The 23,076-nt window shown below is 37.1% G+C and overlaps 1 protein-coding gene across 4 annotated transcripts in view; it reads right to left on the minus strand.

The window, feature by feature from the left end:
• Window positions 1–16,183, minus strand: part of RB195_016982 (uncharacterized protein) — a gene marked incomplete at both ends in the record, with an annotated part of 129,903 nt that extends 113,720 nt beyond the window's left edge. For 2 of the 4 annotated variants that reach the window (XM_064183759.1, XM_064183760.1), the window contains 2 exons: window positions 939–1,056; window positions 16,157–16,183. In XM_064183759.1, the coding sequence (XP_064039638.1) occupies window positions 939–1,056; window positions 16,157–16,183 (145 nt within the window). Of the gene's footprint in view, window positions 1–938; window positions 1,057–3,964; window positions 4,042–6,289; window positions 6,450–10,887; window positions 11,059–16,156 lie in introns of those variants that run through there. The other 2 variants (XM_064183757.1, XM_064183758.1) reach the window with 2 other exon arrangements.
• Between the last annotated feature and the right edge of the window lie 6,893 nt (window positions 16,184–23,076).

Genomic DNA, 23,076 nt, shown 5'->3' on the forward strand with positions numbered 1-23,076 from the left:
AATTAATCTCCAATTTTTTCGATAAACCCAAAGGCCATCCGCATCCATAAGATTCTTCCATCTAAGACGATCATTCCTGTTGCGAAGAGTCTGTACTATCCATAAAGATCCCCTCCTTTAAAATTTCTTGAATTTTCTGGGATTCAGCTGTCTCATTCATAAAAAAATAAAAACATTTAAAATTTCACTTAACCCATAGCATTGACCCATTGATTCCTCCCTTAAATCAATCAATATTCACTCATTCTGATGGTACAAAATCAGAGGGAAATTCAGTAACTATCCCGTACATACAGTGCCGCCATGACCTCAATCACCTGCGCTGAGCCTCTTCGACTAAAGCTACGTGCTCACGGAAAAAAAAACCAGGAACCACTCATAGGTTCACTGGTACCGAACTCGTCGACGAAGACGTCGCTATCACAGCAAAAATAAGTCCAAGGTTGCTTACTATTGGGAACGAATCCCCTCAACAAACCACTTAAGAAACACTTTACGAGCGTCGAGAAAAAAAAAGACAGATTCGAGTGCAGAACTATGCACTACAAATAAGCAATCGACGGTCCTTTGTACATATTCAGGAATATCGGACTGAATGGAAATGTAAATCGACATATTAACATTCAAATAAGAGATGATTCGTTGGAGGAATGTAAAGAATCCGAAGCTTCCAGGAAAAAAGTGCTCAAAAACATCGTTAACAAATTGACGTCAGCTTTTTTTTTTTGAAAATCTGGCCCGTTGGACTACTATTACTATGTTAGTACATCACATTCAAGATACTATTTAAAGACAATAAACCTATCAAACACAGAAAAAAACTCCCAAAAAAATGAGGAAATCGTGAAAAATAACCGCAAAAGTGTACGTTCCACCTACCGGAGCTGCGCTACCGACATCAAAGAGTTAACCAGACAAAGAGTTATTTAAATACTCACCGACAACTTGTATTAACTTCGCAACCAGACGGTAATCACGTAATTCATTGCAGATATCGTCGATCGGTTTGTAGTTTGGCGCCTTTGAGAGATATCGATTCACCCAATCGGTGTAGATCTAAACGATGATCATATTGTTGGTGCAAAAGCGACAAAAAAAATCAGCAATTCTCCAAAACGGATCTTGAAATGTTCCAGAAATCAAAGAACAAAAAGTTATTTAAAGAGAAATTGCCGGAAGAGCAGCAGAGAACTGGGCGGATTGCTAAAATAGGCAAAGAAAACCTGAGATAAGCTAACTTTTGGCTAAATTGTCCTTCTTTATAAAAATAGAAATAAATAAAAATAATACTAAAAATACACTATGTACAACTGAATGTACAATGATTATATAACACAGTGAAAACTAAACTTTGATTAGTTGACTCGACTAAGTTGACTTAACTTTGATGATAAAAATAATTCAGAATTTTAGAAATTCCAAATTGAAATGCAAAATGAAGAAAAACAGAAACGAAAGAATGAATGAAAGGAAGAAAGAAACAAGAAAGAAAACAAAGGAGCCAGTTATTTGATGAAAACGAAGCTGACACTACAAATACTAAAAATCCTGAAATAAAGTATAAAAGAAAGGAAAACAGAACTAAACAAAATTGAGGACAAGAGGTCAAAAGAACGAAAGGATGTCGAATGAAAGAAAGAAAAAATTAGAAAAAGAGGTGCTGACAGCAGTTCCTTGCTGGAAAACAGTTCCTTCGGGATGCTTTCAGGATGTGCATAGTATAGTGGCGTTCGTGAAGTGGAAGTGAATTTAAAGCTGTGAAGAAGAAGAAGATTATATTATTATCGTCTACGAGCGCATCCGCATCAGGTGTTTGGAATCGAACGCTATCAGCGCCAGTTTATTGCGACTACATATATTGACCCGAACGATAAAATTAATCCTTTTATTCAACGTAGTGGAACACACACGCAGTTCACACAAGACAGTTCGATACGATTTCCGTGAAGACTACATAACCACTAAACGGAAGAGTGGATAAGCGAAGTTCAAAGGACTTCGAAAATTTTTCTACAAGGTCATAACAACTGTCCTTTAGAACAGAAACGTGTAAATAAGGCAGTGAAGAGGGCAAACTACTTGAACTTCTCTCCTTAAGTACTCCACCTATTTCTTGTTTTTGAGTTCCCCCGAAAAGAAAACGTTGCATTTGAACGTTGAATTACAAAAAAAAATTCTTCTAAATATCCACAAATTAGAAAATTAGGAAAAAAATTCTTCTGAATATCTACATATTTTAATATCTTGCTTCCTAATTTGTAGATATCCAGAAGAAGGCAAGTTTCGCTACCATCTTTTTCTGGATAAATTTCTTTCCACGGTAAGAGGATAGGAATATACAAAGCATGTGTATCTTGTTTTTTTTTCTTCTCGTTCTTTCTAACTTTATTTCTGAAAAATAAAAAGAATGATAGCATTCGTAGAATTTCCAGAAATTCCAGAACGAAAGAAAATCTGCAGAAAATAATCCAGAAGCGACTGAGGCTAAGTTCCGCACGGACACTTTGGCTAATTCCTCAGTTGTCGTGAATAAAAACTTCATTTTCTGGTATTTTCTTTTCCTACACATTTCATCCTTTTATGAGTTAATTTGTTTTTTTTTACATCTTCATTTATTTAAATACAAATAAAATGGTAAAGTGCCCACAGAAGACAAAATAAAAGTTGAAATTCAAGTTAAATACATTTCAATATAAATATGTATCTTACCGTTTAGTAATTTACTTGAATGTGGTAAGATTCCTTTTGAAAAAAATTATACGGTCAAGTCAAAAACTTCAAAAAAAACATGGAGGAAAAGTCAATATCATTAATCAGAATCATGAAAAGATCTTCAAAACCCTAAGAAATCCACGGATTTTTTTACTGTTATGACTTTTGTACAGTTATGAAAAAATATTATGCTTTATATATGATAGGTCCACGATTGAATCATTTCAGAATGTTAGCACGTTAGGCAAAGTAGAAATCCCTCCTAACGACCTAAGTACAGTATAGTATTGAGGTACAGTATATCTGAAGTGATTACAGACAATTTTCAAGTTCTAGAATCACGGGAGATGGACCCTACCTAGAAAACCTTAGAAATAGCAACAATGGTTGTGTATTTTCAACTTCAAAAAACTTCAAAAAGAAAAGAGGAAAAGTCGAGATCATCAACTAATTTAAATCAAGCCCTACAACAACAACAATTACTACGTCATCTGTTTCTTCGATGATGATCCCGTTATGAAGTGGACATCGATGTTATTCTTCTAATTGCGCTTGACCTCATCATTGCTGGTTGGGTGGTGCTAGTGCCCTACCACCCCACTCATAGCGAAAAACCTCTCTCATTTCTCTCAAGTGTTTAATGGGGACAAATTGTTGCGACATATGAGCATCCAGAGCATATGTTCAACGGACGTGGATCATGATAGATGAGCATGTGTGAGACGTACATGTGTTGTGTACTTGCAAAACGAGAAAAAAATTGGAAAAATATCTTCAAAAGCCTAGTGTTGTAGTTGTGACAGCGACGAATGTAGCGAGAAAAAAAAATGGGTCAAAAACTGACGAAAATAAAAGCAGGGCTAACCCGAGAGTACCGAATCCTGAAGATGAACACGAAAACTACGGAAAACTCGCTGAGCCTCGGAAACACATCCACAACCCTATCCCCATTCAACCACCGATTCTAAAAATGATCACTGCCAGACCGCGCAGCGCTGACATGCTCATTCCGATTTCCATAACAGGTTTCCCTCCACATATACGAGCATGGAGGTAACTAGCATCCAGAACCGAATAATCGAGGCAGCAAACCTTACAAAATGAGTCAATGAGGTTAACCTACCCGAACAACTCTAGGACATTCCATGTATTTGTCGGAAGAGCGAACGATGTGGCATAGAATCGGATGCGGTCGACTGATTACAATCTCGGCCGTCGGCAGAAGCAAGGAGGAGTCGGTGAAATGCTATACCTCATCGCAGCACTGTCGCCTAGACTCGCTTACATTACACGAGGATCGAGGTCGAGAGGACATAGGAGCTTCAAGACCTGCTGTTCATCCAGGATCAACAGGAATTTTACTCGTTTACTGCTCCTACCCTAGTTGTTTACCGGATCACTCAATGGTGATAGAGAAGTATTTGTTCAGTGTAATGCGAAAATTTTATCCAGAAAGTAAAATGTGTAGCGAAAATTTCATCCACAAATTAAGATGTATCGCTAGATCCATGAAGAAAGAAGTTGCTTTCAAAAAAAAAAGAAAGAAGAAACAAAAGAGGAAGCAGGAGCAACTGATTTCTTTAATGTTCTGACTCAGACCAAGTATGTGATGTTCTATTTTCTTTTTCTTTTCTGCTGCATCATTGGTGTGTATGAATAATTTTAAAAATTGAATAAATAAACAAATAAATAAAGAACACCGTCGTCACACAAAAAACTAGCATAAAGAAAGCTGGATTGAAAAAAAAACCATTGTTCTCCGAAAAAAAAAATCAAGGATTAGAAGAATGATTGGATTTTCCGGTGGCCATTGGCGCTGAGACCACCGGCGCCATTGTAGTTCTCCTTAGTAAAAGAAAGAATGATCCATAGTAGAAGAAAATGGGACCCACTATGTACCAAACAATTTATGACCACATGATTCTCGATACCCGTAGAAATGAAAATAGAACTAAGCTTCCTGGAAATTAAGCTAGAAACAAATGCTTATAGGAATAATTTCTGGAGGACGCAATGGCGGAAGTTGCCTGGACCCGACCGTTTCGTCTATTAAAACAAGTTATCCACTTAAGGGCACCTAAACCATACTTCACTGGCTTGTTTCTGGAGTCCACTAGAAACTATGATTACTCAAAAACTATGTGTATACCTGTGTGTAACTATGGTTTTTCTTACCTAGTAGCTATCATTCACCTCCAATTCTCCCCAATCCATCCTGTTTTTAACAGTGAATCAAAGGGAACGCATGGATTTTCATGTTTTAGCAGTCTCATTTGTCTTTGCTGTGTAACTCTGAGATTTCTTTTTCTACAAAAAAAAAGAATGGTTTGAGGAAAATCTAGCAAAGCAGCATTTCCTAAGTGATCTACTGATCCCTTATTTGACTTAGTGGCTGCACTACAGAAGTTTCATTTACGATCATGAAACCGATACTTTTCAAAGGGCATATATTTAATCTCCAGCTTTTAGGGGCGCGATTAATCTCTAGGATTCATAAGCGCAGGATTGTTTTCTCCAGGGAACAATTTTTATTTTGTATTTTATTTGAACACTAAGAAATAGTCCCCTAGTGAAATAGAATGAATATAGGCTTCTGGGTAGAGAATTATTGCGATGTCTACTCAGCGCAAACTATAACGGCTGAGTCGTGCGCTCGTAGCGCAGCAGAAAAACACTTGAAATATGACACACAGAACTTCTATACTGAATAAAAAAGTCATACAGTCGAGAAAATTCTTCCAAACTTTCAAACAGGATCAAAGTTTAATCCTATGCACATTTGGGATGAAAAATATCCATGAAATGCTTTAATTAAATAATACTGCAGCACTAAAACCCGCCTTACAAATCGTTTACAAAAGTGTTAATTAAATTTCGAACAATTTGAGTTTTGAAGAGAGTCGGCGCCGTAAAATGATACACCATAGACCCATATCAAACTCTCGAACGTTTCGGCGATGTTGATTCGGCAGTAAATTACGAAACGCTCTCTACGCACGGCTTTACAACGGCGTTCATTGTGATTGAAGGCTTGTGGCAAGTTTCCTGAGAAGTTCTCCTGAGATTTCGAGAGATTTGGATTTCGGAAATCCCTAACAACAAAGGTGATTTCAAGCATAACCCGGCTATAATTGAAGTTGGGTTGTCCGGAGAGTAATAAGAGACGGATTTTTTAGTTTTAATTTTTTTAAAATTTGTTTCCTGCAGAAGTAAGTTTAGATAATAGAGAATTTTCCATGCACGTCAACAGTTCATGGCCATCGGTCACAGAGAGAGAACGGATCCCCTCCGCCAAAAATCCAGAGTTCAGCAACTCAGAGAGAACGACTCGAGCTCATATTCTAGCCCATCAAAGTTTCTAGATCGTTTTCGCCTGTTGGAGTTCTTTTGAACGGGACAAATGGTAATCAGAGGGATCTATGTCAGAACAAGGTGAGTGGAGTTTGAGGCTCGCAGCCGAGTCCATTCAGAATGGTCGAAGCTGGAAGGTTTTGTCATGGAGGAGAACAACACAAGTACGTCATTGCCGCTTTTTCTGCACTGCTCCGGCCAGGTGGCAGAGGTGACACATGCATACCTCGGCGTTGACTATATCCTTGCCTGACAGCAGCTCTTTCTACAGCATCGTCGGCTCGGCTCAGCGCAGCTTGGCGATCCTCAGTTTTCAGGCTACTGTCCTCCGAGGCGAAGTGAGCGAACCAGCGAGATACGGTGGCACGACTAGTGGTGCTCGATCCCTGGATTCATTTCCATTACAGTTATCCTACGCGCAGCGTGACTGCCGTTTCAAACAATGCCCGTGGAAGGTTCTCGAATGTTTTCCCAGATGCGAGAATAATTAGGCTTGGAACCCTGTTATCCAGGAGGTAGGCCACTGATTTCTGGCAGTGTCTCATTACTTTCCGGACAACCTAGTAGTTCATCATATGCAAAGCCTGTTGAGCTGTCAGCTCATCTCCGCTGCCTATTTACGATCTGGTGCTCTTAGAGCATCTCGAAACCGGATTAACTGACGCTATAAGGACATATGTGGCGGCGGGGTGGTCGTCTGCGTCCGTCGGTCGCCGACGGCCAGAGATGAGTCGGACCCGCCCGCTCGCTCGCCCCGAATACGAATAATCTGTTCATTATGATGTGTGAGAAGCCTGCGCATGTGTCATTTACATCAATCCCCAGACTATCGAGTGCATATGACAAGCACATATTCCATAGATGACGAACAACTCGTCCGGGAATTGTTGGAAGAACGATTGGAGTATTGATAAATGTGTATGTATGTTTGTCTCCAGCCTATAGCCTGTCTTCTGACATAATAAGGGACATGTTAGTTTTTAGGTCTATTAGAAAAAGAAACAAGCAGAATTTACAGTATTTTAAGATATTTCAAGGATAAAATATAATACAGTAATATTATAGAGTAGGAGTAAAATATAATATTTAAAGACTTCGACAATATTTCTGTGCTTAATTATATAGGTTACATTCCAGAAAAATACTAAAGTCGATTAAAATCCTCCAAATCTGGTTATTTGGTTTCAAACGCTTCGAACCGAAGCGATGAGCTGAGCGGGCCATCTGAGCTGAGCTCAAGCAGCCACCAGGACCACGTTTCTCGCTGACGTCGGAAACTGCTAAGTTTTCTTTTTCTACACCCTGCAGCAGTGAGTTCCGAAAGGATTCATAGATCAGTGGATTTTCTGAAGATTTCGAATCCCTTCCAATTTATTTATTTATTTTATTTATTTATTACGCTTAAAGGCGTGCCAAAGAGGTACGGAATAAACACAAATAAACAATTTTAACTAATTCATTTAGTTATCCGAAATTGACTTCTTTTTCCACTAAAAATGTTTGGATTTTTAAAATGTAATCAGAATAAACGAATATAGAGGCAAACAGTTAAAATTATCGATTATTTCGTTTCTTCCTAGACTTTCGAGATTTTTAAGGACCTATTTCTATAGTCGCCTTATGGTGTTCGTCTGCGCATTTTGGTGACCTGAGCACCAAACTATGGCCAAAACATTTTTTTTTATTAGAAGCAAAAGTCCCTGATGCGCCATGAATCCTGAACGAAAAAAAAGAAAGAAGAACAAGAAAGAGAATCGAGAATGGAATGGCGTTAAATAAGCGCCATTCACAAAGCAAACGAGCAGCATTTAGGAATGGAACGAGAAAAAAATTGTTTGAAAAAGAAAAAAGACACTTCTGACATGAGCGTTAAGCAAGGAAAAACTGAAAAGCAAAAATCAAATCGATTGTCTCGCCGTAGATTCCTTGAAGGGGACGAATGAGAAGGAATTCAAATCATATATTATTCTCCACCATACATAGAATATATGAGGAAATGTATTCTATAGTGCAAAAATATTTCTCGAAGGAAATTCTATTTTAACCTCCAGGTTTCATTTTTTTTCACGAATATCTTTTGATAGATCTCAACCTAATAAAAACAATATTTAGTCATGTCATAAGTTTTTTTTCTTTTCTTCTTTATTTTTCTCATTTCTTGTTATCTTTTTCAACAGCAATGCAAGAGTATTTCTCATCACCGGCAAACGAGTTTTTGGGAAAGCTACTCTGAAAGTCGGCCAGAAAGATGAAAGAGAAAATGAAGGAGAGTACACTCACTACACAAAAACGTTCTGTTCATCCTAATTTCAAAAAATAAATAAAAATTTAAGACTACAGTGTTATTTATTTGGTCACCCAATAACTGGTGAATAACCTCAAGAAAGGTGAAACAAAAGTTCAAGTTGGTTCCTTGATTAAACAGAAAAACAGAAAAAAAAAACGAAAAAAAGATCCAGGAAGATGTAGTGATCATAAAAGTACATACTAATACTAATATAAATAATATATATAAAAGGAAATATAAATACTTAATTCTCTGGTATTACATGTTTAAATGCGAATCGAAACGTAGATTTGGTTTGGTTGATTTTTTCGGAAGAAACGTTACGCTTTCACAGTAGCTCACGAATGTAAAAATCACCGTTTCAGATTCTAATCGATGAAAAATGAATCTTCGGTATTTTCTAATAATTCTTATAAAAATAATAATTTCTAATATGGTCACCGTTTATACAGTTGACTAAAAAATAAAAAAGAAAAGAGGGAAAGAAAATAGTGTGGTATTTTCAAATAATTCTAACAATAATAACAATTTCATAAATTATTCTTCACCATACATAGAATAATATATGAGGAAGTGTATTCTATAGTACGAAGAATCTCTTGGAAAAGAAATTCAATTTCAATCTTTTCGTGAATTCCCGCCACGACGATCTTTTCATAGACCTCAATTTGGTAAATACAACATTTGAGGGAAGGAAAACGATGATCCCAACAAATAATCAGGATTGATGTCCTCTTTGGAGCTGAGAGAATCCAGAGAGAATTTTGTCAGAAATTTTCGAGAGCTAAGGATGTAAAATTCATTTGTAAGATTTCGAGAGCTAAGGATGTAAGATCCATGCCCCAGATATGCACTCTACGGCTCAACTTGGAACAATTCGAGAACCACTATCAACCCATGTGAAGGAATGAACCTCGTATTAGCCACGCCTTGACATCTCAGGTTCACACACAAAAATCCTGTCCACGGAACCATGCAAAACGAATAAAAAAGCTCTTGACTTCAGAAAAAGCACAGAAAATATGTATGCTGAAGCACATGGCGGTGGCGGCAAACGTATTTGAAAAGAACGATACGGGACTTTTTATCGCATACTTGTTACACTTTTCCACGCCATTTTCCTAACCACCACACTTTTTTTACGGGACCTTCACTACAAGCGCTCAATATCAAAACATCACTATTATTCAGGGGAAAAAGATGGAAAAGAGAAAGAACGGCGAGCTACAGTAGTCTCGGGAACATTCCGAACATTACTTCCACTTCGATAATGAATGATAAGTTCTAAAAGGATTCAATGAAGATAAATTTTCGAAGGATTCGAAGAAATTTTATTAGAAACTTGTCAGGATAGGATAAGGATTGAAGGGTAAAGTAATTGAATGAAAGATGTTTCAGAGCACAAATATAAGCAGATAAACAAGAATACAAACATAAACTTTTAGAAAAAAGTATGTAACCGAATACTTCTTTTTAATAAAAGCTTAAAAACTACCGCAAAATTATTTCCTGAAAGAAAACTGCAGTCCGAAAGCTGAATTGAAAAGCAACAGCGACTACTTTAAGCAATATTATATTTAGTTATTTTACTCTCTGTTTACTTATTACTATTACTATTATTATTACTATTTATTATTTACTTACTTACTTATTATTTACTTTATACTTTTTTATCTTTTATCTATTTTTCGAAATAATAGAAAAGACTAATTACTAGAATGGAATTCGAAGATGAACCAGTAAATTCAAAATAACGTAATCATAAAAAAATAGAAAATAACACATAGACATAAACGTAAAAATGACATAAATAACAAACAAAAATAAAACACTGACTATCAATAAAAGATAATAGAATAGTGAATGAAAGTGAGAAAATTCCGAAGAAAAAAAAAAGATTATTTTAACGTATACGTATGCAGGTCAGTATGTTGCTAGTAGTGAAGAGTTCCATAATTATCCAGGCTGGACAGCGTGAAACGGCAATCTCGCTTAATAGGGAGTGACCGCTGGTTACTCTGAATGCAAGGTGATGTCCCTGGAGACGAACGGGGAAGAGTTTCTCATTAGAGAGAATTAGAGAATCTCTAGGAGAAATAGGAATTAGCGGCGCAGATGCAAATAAGAAATTTGTCGATTTTTGCACATTGGAATTTTTACTGCAATGGATGCGGCACTGCGGGAATCTAAGCAGTTTCTAACCAAAGAACAAACGGATGTGGACGGCACAAATTTTCGGGGGAAAACACAGAAGAAAATGAAAAATTGTGGGAGGAACCGGAAAGCCACCTGCATGTGGTGGGAGGTCTCAAAATGAACAAATGACGCTCGATTTTTTTCCTCTGTCTCTCGGCTGACTATTGATGTTTCTTTGTTTTTGAGGTGATTGAGGGAAATTAAAGTAATTTAACTGAAGGATATCACGTTTAAAGTCAAAAATAATCCTGCAGATTTTCGTCTCCGGAGCTGATTTCTGATGCTTGTAGGTGGTCTTAAAGTTAAGAATCTATCGGTAAAAATCTTCCAAGCCATCCTACCTTAACCGCTTCCGGACCTAGTCGTTGGTCGATGCTGTTGCCGACTATCGAATGTGATTCATTCGGTCGGCTCTTCATTCCGCTACCGTCAACGACGTCGCTGCCGCTGCTGCTGCTGTTGTTGTCGGTGCAGCTGGCTGGCTGCACTGACAAAATTAGCATGCTCACCATCCCCTCTTCACAACACAACCAACCCCTTCAACAGCTATTCTGCTGCTCCTCCTCCTCCTCCGCTGCCGCCGCTGCCGCTGCCGCTTCTTCCTCTCCCTCCGATCACACTACGCACTGGTATGCATAATTAGGATGATTCCGAAACAAATGCATGCGCGATGTTATGGCTGTCTTCATCTGTGTTGGTGCGGCGGCTGCACGCAATAGGGTAATCAGCATACAGACGGAAAGCGGAAGGTTAACGTCGTTACGCGGTCGTGACATTCCGCCTCAAACAGGCCCCATAAATGTGCTACGATTTTAGACTTTAGGTTTTTCGAAGCTCCATATTTGTTTGTTCGTTTAAATATATACATATTTATTTTATTTATTTATTTATTTAGTCACATATAGCAATGCTGAACTAAAAAAGAAAACGCACCTTGTCCGAGTCACAACAAAAAAGAGGGAAAATCTCAAAAAAAAAATCATGGTATGAAGAAAAAAATATATAGTGAAAATAAAGTACACAAAGAAAATAAATGTAAAAAACAAATTGAAAAAGAAGAGAATGGAAAAAAATAAATTAATTAAATAAATAAATAAATAAAAATAAATAAATAAATAAATAAGAGTATGAGAAAAATGCACAAAATGTCCAGCTGGGAAACTGCTATCTACATTCCCAAAACATTTATTCCTGGCTGGATAAATGCAAAAGAAATGAAACCATCCGCCCCTCTCTTTTGTAACCACACAATCCAATGTGATTGATTTTCCAGCAAAATCTCAGTGCAATGGCACTTTGTTGCAGGATCTAAGCGTTATTCTGGATAAACACGTCCATTATTATAACCGTTGTGAAGCTGCATATCCAAGCCACGCCCATATAGACACCAAAATTTTTATGCAGTAGGATAAATTATACTGGATGCTTCCAATCCCAGAATTTAGATCTGAGTCAGCGGCTGGGAGACCGCAGGATGCGTCAATTCGCATTGAGAGAGAACTACATATGTGGCAATTTTTGTCGCAAGCACTTGTTTACTTATTTTCAAAGTAACAGCAGCCACCAGAAAAACAACAATAATAATAACAACAACAATAACAACAACAATAACAACAACACCAACACTGTTCTAATGATATTTTGTTGAATTACTCAGTGATATTCTTCTTATACTCAGCTCTTTTGACTCTCGACTTAAGTTTGGGAGTAGCTGCTTTTTTTGAAACAATTTTTTTTTCTGGAGATATTTCCACTACAAGTGATCTATTCCTAACCTAAATGCTGCTATTTTGGAGCATTTTTCTCCTGAAAAAAAAATTTCGCGCTACTGATGACCCATCACCACCGTTCTCACCCGGATAAACCCGGATTCTGAGATTCCAATAAAGTGAGACTCCATAAAGTGAGTCCTCCATTCAACTCATTCAAATATAGAGATCTAAACGATACTCTCGGGCCGGCAAGATGCAAAATCAAAGCACTAATGGATGCAGTCCAGTATTTTCAGCTAAACGAGGTCGTTGACGTTGATGAGTCATTTACGCACTTCTTCGCCAGTGTAATTTGATCGGATCCGGCAAAATGAAGAGCCGGAAGAAATTCGGTTTTGCAGCAGAGTTTTCAGACGTCAGGAATTTGGTGAAAATTTTGAGTGCTGCATTAACGGATGTCGTTAAATGATCACAAATGTTCGAAGGAAAGAGGCACCTTGATCTTTATGAGTTTCACTGTAACAAATACCTCATAGCTTCTGCGGATGATGCATTCCTGCACTACTGAGTCTAATAGATAAACTTTTCACTCAAAAACTAACCACAACGAACAATTTTTAAACACATATAATATTATTTTATTTTTTAAATATGAGATTATATCTGCTTTACTAGTTTTCGAGTTTGACGATAGTGTTTTGATGGCATTTTCAAACATTTAGATCCTAATCGATCTCAATTATGGATCAAAATATCATAGATATTTTGGTACTTTCATGTTGCTTGATGCTTTCTGCTCTTAGAAGATCGTTTTACATTTCTAGAAAGATATTTAAAAAATATTCTTTTAAAATGGAGGATCTGAGGTAAGTATTAGAAAAAAAGTCTGATAAAAATTCGGAGGAAAAATTTTCAAACTGTTAGAAGAAACTTTCATCTTCCAATGGCTGCAATCGATCGTTTAAAAAAAAGCGTGAAACTCTGGAAGTGTTGAAATCGTCTGAAACTCCATCAAGAAGAATGATCGGAATGATTTTTTTCCAGAAAATTAGGAACTACATATTATTTCTCTAAAATCAAAATCCTTAATTCAAAATTAAGCTCTTCAAAGCCTTTAATTAATCCATGTACTAGCGGTAGTCCGATCCAAGGATGGATACAGTACATATTTATAAAATACATATTTAGGGGCATAGTGCAGTACGCAATCACGTACATAATAATATTTGTGCATATTTTGACGAAAAAAAAATGGAAACCCAGCCAAAAACTAGAAGAAAAGGGCCGAAACAAATGTACTAACACCGGGGACAGCACAACCAACGAGGTCGAGGTCGAATAGGAGAGATCTAAAATAACGCCCTGGTCACATATTCCATAAAAATAAAACCGCTGTGCGGTTGACACATACGTTGGCCATTCCGTATTTATTCAATTCGCTACTTGACCCACCCATTTCTCTCCCCGATAACAAAATTTGGTGGCTCGGTTTCGCAAGATGCAATTTCCAGACACTTTTCCAGTTCTATAAGCACTAGCCAACACATTCCAATGGCAGCAGATGAGGTGATGACTCACTGTCAGAACATTCATCACTTAATACTACTACTGTAGCCACTCGTAGAGGTTTAATTTTAAAAAGAAATTATTATTGTGAGGAAATTTTCAGCAGCGACGTCCCCTTTCCGCGCATCTTTCTGGTGAAGGAAGTCAATCTGGCTTTGCGAGTTATGGTTATCCATAAAAAGGGACGTTATCGGAAGAAGAAGACGTCAGGGAAACCAAAACAAATCCCCGGGCGAACGTAGAAGTTAGTATCGAGCACATTTTTCACAACTCTCACATATAACTACTCACTAGCGACCATCTCAAGTACAAATCTAGTACAACTCGACCTCCAACTTGTTGACTAAGTACCTCACAAGGGAATTCTTTTGACTCCTTTGTTCGGATTCGTCCTCGGGGAAAAAAAAAAACAATGAATCATTTCGGAAAAAGCCGATCACATTCCTCAACAGAAGGCGTTTCCGAAGCCGATTCGGATGACATAGCATTGTAAATGGGGTTGTGTTGCCGGAGGGAAGAGGGTGGGTCCCAGAGATGGATAGATAGATGAATTAAAATTCACACCCATGTGGGTCAAAGCAAGCCAGAAAAAGGTGAGAAGCGGAAAAGAAATTTCTATCGTGCTGAAGCTGCTCTGCTAAACTTCACTATACATATATCCGAGAAACATTCACCATCGTTTCATCACATTTTCACCCCACCCGCTCTTCTTCTGATGTGATTCCCGGCGTTAATTTACGGCGATTGAGAGGCGTTGGTGAAATTTCGGCACCGGGACCGGGCGACCAGCGACGTTGAGCCGATTTTAATCCTCAATGGATACGAGAGGAACGTGTTGACGTACTAATCACGAAACGCTGTCGCGTCAGGTTCAAATCAGAGCTATACGTTAAATTCATATTCAGGAAAGGGGATTCTCACCTTTTATTCTTTTCTTTTAAATCTTTTCTTTTTTTTCTTTCTTTTAAATCACCGATGATAAATAATTATCAATTGTGAGTTAAAGTTAATAAGTTAAAGTTAACAATTATCATTTGTGAGTTGTTAGTTATGAGAATCTCCTTTCCTGAAATCCTGATCATAAATAACTAAAAAAAATAACAATGAAAAGTCATCATTTCCACCATCAAATAAAAATTTAACGATAAAATTCATTGCGCAACAACGAACGCATTAATCAGTTTTCCAAATATGAAACGGAACAGAAGTCGTTTTTCTCTTTTTCAAAAAAAAAAAAAAAAAAAAAACGAATCCACGAAGCAAATCTTAGTGTGAGTGCTCTCTTCAATGCTGCTAGAAATTTTCAAAGAGATTCATGTTGATGCGTTACAATGCGTTCACCGTTTTGAAAATTATTTATCTGAAACACCAGATGTGCCGGAAAAATGAGGTATAAAAAGAAGTTTCGCGACCGGTGAAGAGAAATTCTGTTATTTGAAAGAGTTCGAAAATTGGATGAAAATTTAAACCACATATCTATTCCTTAGACCTTGCCCTATAATTGCAGAAAATATTGTGACACACTACGATTGAAAATGATTCCGGTTACCTCGAATTTATGGATTTCTTTTTCTTGTGAGCAAAAAAAAAACTCAAAATACTCGAAATTTCGTTTTACCACAAGAATTTCGAAAGGAGAAATGATACCATCCGCAGTAGAATGGCAATAAACTTATTTTCAGGCAATCCGAAGGTTATGTTTACAGTAAAGCTATGTTACTAGTACGCTTAAAAATGATTCCTCTAAAAACACCAGAATCTCGTTAGGGATTGGCCCTTTTTCAAAAAAAAAAAGACATAAAAGAAAAATATAGCGAGTAATTCCAAGATTTTCTCCTGCACTCGAGAAACAGCCGAGATGTTAAGTTTTGGAAAGCACACTCAGACCAAATTCCCGAAGACTCAGATTCCCGAAGTGAAGTTGAGTAAATCCCAGAAAACATAAAATAAAATAAAGATCCAAAAATAAAAACAAATAGACATAAAATCCAAAATTTAAGTAAGAGAACAAAACAAATACATTTTTAAAAGGATGAAGCTGGATGGAGGTCAAGAGTCACGTTCAAATAGCGTGATGCTCTCACTTTGTAGACCCGTGTTTGCCTTGTCAAACATATCAATTTCCATCTGGAATCTTGCGTGTACATTCACACACAACACACAAAGAAGAGCGCTAACTCGTCCAAACGACGCGTACAAAACACATAAATCGAAAAGAATTCTATAGAAATCCGCATAGAACAAACACAGAAAAGTGACAGATAAACAAAGAAGTATTTGTAAAGATCTCCAGAAGGGAAAAAAAGAACACCCAGCAAACAACTAAACTCACCGGAATAAGCTCTGTGTTCGTCGGCATTGTGCATGCTTTGTACGAGTTTTCACGACATTAAAAATTCCTTTGTTTGAAATTTAGAGGACTGAAAAGAATTCATAATGAGCAATAGATCTTAGTACAGAAAATACAAAACGAGCAAAAAAAAAAACAACGGGTAGAACGTAAAAAGGAAACAGGGAACAGTTGAGGACTTTTAAGGAATTAAAGTTTCAAATTAATGCCTGGAAAAGTAAAAGTGAAGAAAACGGAAACATACTTTTCCCTTGAAATGAATCTATTGTGAGTAAAAAATACCAAAAAAAGAGATAGAGATGGAGGAGAATGAATGGAAAAAAGAGTTGCGAGATGTTGAAAAACTAGAAATTTAAGAAATTGAAAGAGTGGAAATCAAAAGAGAGGAAAAACAGTGTGATTAAAGCATGGCATTTAAAAAAAAAACAAATAAAGAAACTAGCTAGGATAATTTCCTCACACAAAAAGCACTTATGTCTTCCTTCTCAATTCAGGATACCTTTTGCTCCTTCGACGCACTACAGTACATAATGTTGAAACGTTGAAGGTGTGCTGTTTTTAGAGGAGCAGATAGCGAAAGCAAAAACCTCTGCGTCTAATTAGTAGGTCCCAATAGGAATACGATTATCGTAAGTCGTTGGTTTCTCGTGATTTTCAGGATGCTTGAAGTTTTGTATTAAAAATATCTTTAAGATCACCACAAATATGAGAAAATGAACGATTCGTCCTGCAAGAAGAGAAAAAAAAACACATTCATCCCTATCCTGAGCTGAAAACTGCAGCGCCGATTTACGTGGGCGAAAACTTGAGAAAGGATGTTTGTTTGTTTGTTTTTGTTGTGTCGAAAATGTATTGCAATCCAGCCAAAATAACATGATTCACGATGTGGCGACATAGCGTAAGCGGCTGCGTTGGGTTTCTGCATCGCTCGCACACATGCGTATCACATGCGCAGCATCGTAGCGCAGTTAGCGTTTCGCGTTTTCATCCGGAGGGCGGAGTTGAGAGAAGGCCCGGCCGCGCAGATTTCAACTCTAAACGCGCTAATGCGCAACATATTTATATATTAATTTATTTATATTTATATTTTGCAAATATTTATTCTTTTGTTTATTTCTTGAAAATACCTACAGGTGTGTCATAAAACAAAATCAAGATGGAACAGAGCTAACTAGAAATTCGCCTAAGTTTTACACAACAAGACTAGCCCTTCAAGGCGTAAGAGGTGGTCGGTTGGCAGGTCAATATTCGACCTGAACGTCAGCGGACGCGCCGCGGTCGCTTGGGGAAACATAGATGCAGAGAACTATGAACTGCTAAAGTCGAAGCAAAACCATATGAAAATAGTGAAACACGTTCGGAAACCTATCCAGAACGTATTAACGATGCTACAAACGCAATCCACATCAGAACAGATTCCAAAACCTTGAATTAACTGGATATCTTGTACTACGAGCGATCTCCTAAAAGAAATATAAATAACATTTCTGAAAAACAAATTCAATGAAACTGAAAATGTCGTAAATAACCAAGAAAAAAACTGAAAAAAAAGCCAGATACTTGTCAAACGTTAGAGGAACCAAAAGAAACGAATGGAATCCAAAACATTCGTGTTGGAGACGTTTTTCTACGCTGCTACTCAACATCTGACATCACAACACACCGCCTAGTCATCGAAAATTAATTGGTATTGTCTTGAGAAGTGAGCCTAGTGAATCTATTCCACACTTCCCAAACAAAAACATACGGTGCAAAAGATTTGCTACTATGCTCAGCCATTTCGTAAACAAAACGACGATTCAATATGAATTCGATGAATCGGACCGTTTTTCTAGTGTACGGGGGGAAAAACCGAAAGATAAATAGAAGAATTTCGGACGGTAATATCTAGGATAAAGAAGTTTACGATTAACGAAACAGTGAACTAAGGTAAATACTGGAGGTTCGAGAAACGCCTGAACTTGAGAATTCATATTGAATCGTCGTTTTGTAAAGTATTTAAGAAAATTTTAAAAAAATCCTAAAAAAAATGAGCTGTGAAAGTAGCAACAAAACGGGACAATGAACTACTCTAAACGTTTAGAATAATTCAAATTCCAGGCGACTCACGAACTCAAGTCAATCAATAATTCGGAAGAAATCGCTCACTTGAAAAAATCACTGGTACCAATGAACAAGTAACTCGGTTTATTCCATTATTTTCAACTAAATCAGCGAGCTGAAGATTTCGGATCTTCGAATATTCGAACTAATCGACATATTAAATTGGAGGATGTTCGAATACTCGAACAATTCAAGGAAACTCAAAGATTCGAATGCTTGAATGTTCGACACACAAAACAAGCAACAAGAACACGACAATGAAATACTCCATATGACCCTATGTACTAAAAATCCTTGTGAAGATAGATTAGATAGGGAACAACAAAAAATCCATCAATTGAAATAACGACAACAAAATAGTTGGTCAAGTGCTAAGCGCGGTTCAAAACTATACATACAAATACAAATCGATAACGTAAAACGAGTGAGCAAAAGGGTTTCGCTCGGGGACCTTATAGTGGAATTTTCTGGAAGGCGAAATTTACGGAAACGGTAATCTGCACCCGCTTTCGCGAATACTATGGTTTTCGGTGTGCAATAAATTATAGGAAAAAAAGTTATGTAGAGGCAGACGGTCGTTAAATGTCGTCCTTATTTGGTGTGTTAGGTCCCATAAAGATAAAGAGTTTACTATTAGTGCAAATATTGTGTACTGATCGGATTGCACACCTATGCACTATCACGTTCGTAGTTTCATATTTCAAGCGGTCTATAAACTTTCTCTCTTTTTCTGGAAACTCCGATAGCGAGAAAAAAAAACAAATATTGCTTATTTTTGCTGCGCTGGAAGATGATTTACGGTCTCGACCCGGCTCAGTTACGTTTCTTTATGCGATTTCAATTGGGAAGGCGCAAAAGGGGATGAAAGAACATGCGGCGGGGATCTCCATGCGTAGCGGTAGGTGCGTTGCGGTCAAACGGCTCTAGAATTTTGGCCTCGACTATGGACTGCTGAAGATATTTGTGAAAAAGAAGTTCTGAGACTTCAGGATGGCTTAAATTTTGGGATAAATAAATGAATAAATAGTAAAAACAAAACAAAACAATGAGTGATTTCCTAATTGCAAGTTCTACAGTTTCAATCTGACAATATTCTGTGAACGATACAAATATGATCAATATATCAACGATAACGATAACAACAGGTCAAAACGATATAAAGCACGGTGCAGTTACGTAACCGGCTGCGCTCGAAGCGGAACGGTGGAAAAAGCGGTTGCGGACGAGGTGGGACCATTGCGAACTGCCGCGAAGAATGGTGTCAACGAAGGTTCCGCTAAATTTTAACCGCTACGCTCCGCCGCGCCGCTTCGAGCGCAACCGCTTCCGTAACTGCACCGTCTTGACTCTACTGTAGGCGTATTTCCGGTGAATAATGCACCTATTCTTTTTTTTTCTTTTTTTTCCTGTCTCTTCGTCAGATTAACATTTCCAGTGCTAAGATGGTTGGATTTGTATTAGCGCTGTGTGGTGCTCCTAGATTGTAACCGCTACGCTCTACCGCGCCGCTTCGGGCGCAACCACTTACGCAATTGCACCGCGCTTCATGTCGTTTTTCAAAGGACTCTACAATTTGAACGAGTGCTTCTCTGCACAAAGCAATGCATAAGTGGTGAAACACCGCACAGTTCGCTCAAGTCTACCGGTTTAGGTCCATTCGTTGGACGCAACGCAACGCAACGCAAGATAGGTCAGTAAGGAGCACATGAAGAGCAAAACAGCTGGCTATCGTACAAAGGAACAGTAAGAAATCAAAGTATTTTTCCTTAATAAGTTAAAGGAAGCACTTCATTTTAACGCCGTTAAATAGCAATGAAAGCTTAGCGGGAAATCCTATGGATAGCACCTTCCAGGAGCAAATTTGGTACCAAATGTAGGAGATGAGACGAATTCAAATAATGAAACTAGTCGCATCTCTGCGCGCAATGTTGCAAATCGCTCCGCCCACAAAAAAACAAGCGTCCGTGAGCGCCTGGTCAGAATTGATTCTTCCTGAAATCACGTCTCAAGTTTTCCCATTTCTGCTCTCTTTCAATTTTCTTCAATTATACTACTAATGTACGCAGAAAAAGCCACATTCTTATTCACTTTTCTTTTTTGCTGATGCTTTTTTCTTTTTTTCTTTTTCCAAAAATTAAGAGTTAGTGCTTGAGACTTCGCTTGAGACTTCCAAATAAATATCTCAAGTTCGCTCCTCTTTCCTTGTTACTCGCTTACCATCTCCTTGATTTCTACCTTTCTATCATTTCATCCTCATAAATAACTAGGAATAAAAAAAATTGTCGGTAGGAATATGGATGTCGTTTCAAATATATTCCTATTGCAAAGTTTTGATTTGCAACATGTCATGTCTGACGAAAATAAATTTAAAAAAATCTCACAATGTTACGAAATTTTACGTTCCTATACTTTTTTTCGGACACACCTTCTGGATAGGAGCCTTACCGTATCCCCTTTGTCTCGCTCTGGTCGTATTATCCGTGGATCAACTAAGAGAACATTGTTAGCGTTACATAGGATAGAGAGTCAATGTAAATGAAGCGAAATGTTGCAATTCCCATACATTTAGGTAAAGAACTTCAGAATATCGTTTTCTGGATATTGTAAGGGGATTTTTCGTAATCGTAATTTCGTATTTCATAATGTTCCTGTCATTGATGTAAGGATGAGTTTTTAATTTGCACAGAAAAGTGAAGATACAATTAAAGATTAAAAAAGCATGTAATAAGCATTTTGCCTATTCATTAAATATATGAGACGAGGAGGAGTGTTTATAGCCGGCGTCAGATATGTCCACCTCGATAGTCGCAACGCGCCTGCAGGAACTTGCACATTTTGCCTAGTTAGGACACACATTCAGCTGTGTGTACGCAATCGCGGTCTTTTAAAAAATTTTTCAAAAAGCAAGTAATAAAATAAATGTAAAATAGATGCGAATAACTACATGTTGGTAAAGAAAATGCAGTATTTGTTTTAAATGCTCTAATAAAAATTTTTCTAATAGAAATTGTATTTTAGACCCGAATAGACGGTTGCATTATATAGTTTTGAAAATATCTATATTTTAAAAATAATGTTTCGAAAATATAGCTAGATTATATACTTTTGAAAAAAAAATAAAAACAGGCTGAAAAACTAGTAATAAAAATAGGCAGAAAAATCTAGTTGTATGTTTTTTTTACAGCACACAAATTACGTATATTGTATTAAACAAACACTTATGAAACACGGATTCTTCATCGTTCTTTGGATGAGAAGAAAAAAAAACTGGAAAAAGCTGGCTGGTCAGCGCTGCCGCCGCCGCTGCAGAAACATTCATTCGAAAGCCGAAGGCAGCAAAAATGTTGCGGATACGTGAAGAGTGCTTCGAGATGGTTTTTTTTCGTCCCTCGTTCTCTGTTCAATGCCACCACATAAGAGGCTCCTTAACGGAGAAACATCATTATAGTGCATACATTCCAGATGTTTTGTGCAAATCTACATATGTACATATGTGGTACGGTAAGAAAAAAAAACGAAAGAACATCGTGAACGCCTCGGTGCACGAATTCGACGACGAAGCGCTGCTCCAATGCAGTCACAATTCGAAGCGGATTAACTGTTGTGTAGTTCTACGTGGAATTAAAACATTCACGTATGGAACCAGTTTTTAATTCGCTACCTGCGACGTTCAAATCGTGTAAGAATATCAACGAATAGGTTCAGAAAAAATCTTTTTTGAATGGTTTTAGTTCCGTCAGTTAGTATTTTAGTTCTTGTTTTTTTTTACAAATTTTTTTTCCTCTGATGGGATAATTTTTTTGTACTGTAACCCCTACTTGTAACCGTAGTTTTTTCAACAGTCATAGGGATGAAAAAAGATATGAAATAAACTGAAATAAATCAACTAGACGTCAAATCTATACAATTTTGCGCCCCTTGCTCCAGCAGTTTAAAATATTCCTCGCTGGGATTACGGTTATCTCACCAGAGAAAAGACTTGCACTTATAAAACCATCCCAACTGGTTCTGGATAGTGGTAATTAGGGTGCAAGGGAAAAATATAGAGTAGGCGAGAAAAAATGTTTTATTTTGTACGAAAAACCTGTTTGAGATGGTCACACTTGTTCATCGTAGTGAAAAAAATGGCCCAGAAAAGTTCTAAATATTATCATCCATTAGGAAAAGGTTTCATTTTTTTCATAGTTTCCGATGTGAGATTTTCCTAAAGGCATCAAGAAAAAAAAAGAATAACGGAGTTCATGAAAAAAGGGGCATGTAATCGTGTTCCTGAAACGATTACACATTACAAGGTCACAATGTTCTAAAAACAATGATGAAAGCCAAATTAACGAAAAATCGATGTGAACGTGAAAAATTGTATTTAATTATTTGAGCTCAACAGGAAAAATGGCTGCAGGCTGCAAAAAAAAAACTAAAAAAGGCTGAAAACTGAAAAAATGATCTTGAAGAGGATGAAAAAAGAGATTTGATCCTAAATCATGCGGAAAAAATAGGTGCTGGGCTCTCATTTTCCCTAAAGTTGGATATTTTCCAGGAAGAGATTGTGTATAAGTTCATATTTTCTATATATTATTATAGATAACTCAAAATTGTGGTAGCTACAGGTATATTCCGAAGTATTTACGAAAAATGACGCAACAAAATTCCATTGAAACGGCTAAAGAGATAATTAAATTTTGAAATTTTCACGGATAAATCCTAAAAAATTAATGTGAGATAATAATAACATAAAAAATAATAACATAATAAAAACATATAGAATTACAATGCGTAAGCCACAAACAATTTCAAAAAAT

Source organism: Necator americanus, chromosome II, assembly GCF_031761385.1.
Source record: "Necator americanus strain Aroian chromosome II, whole genome shotgun sequence".
NCBI classification, from domain to species: Eukaryota; Metazoa; Nematoda; class Chromadorea; order Rhabditida; family Ancylostomatidae; genus Necator; species Necator americanus.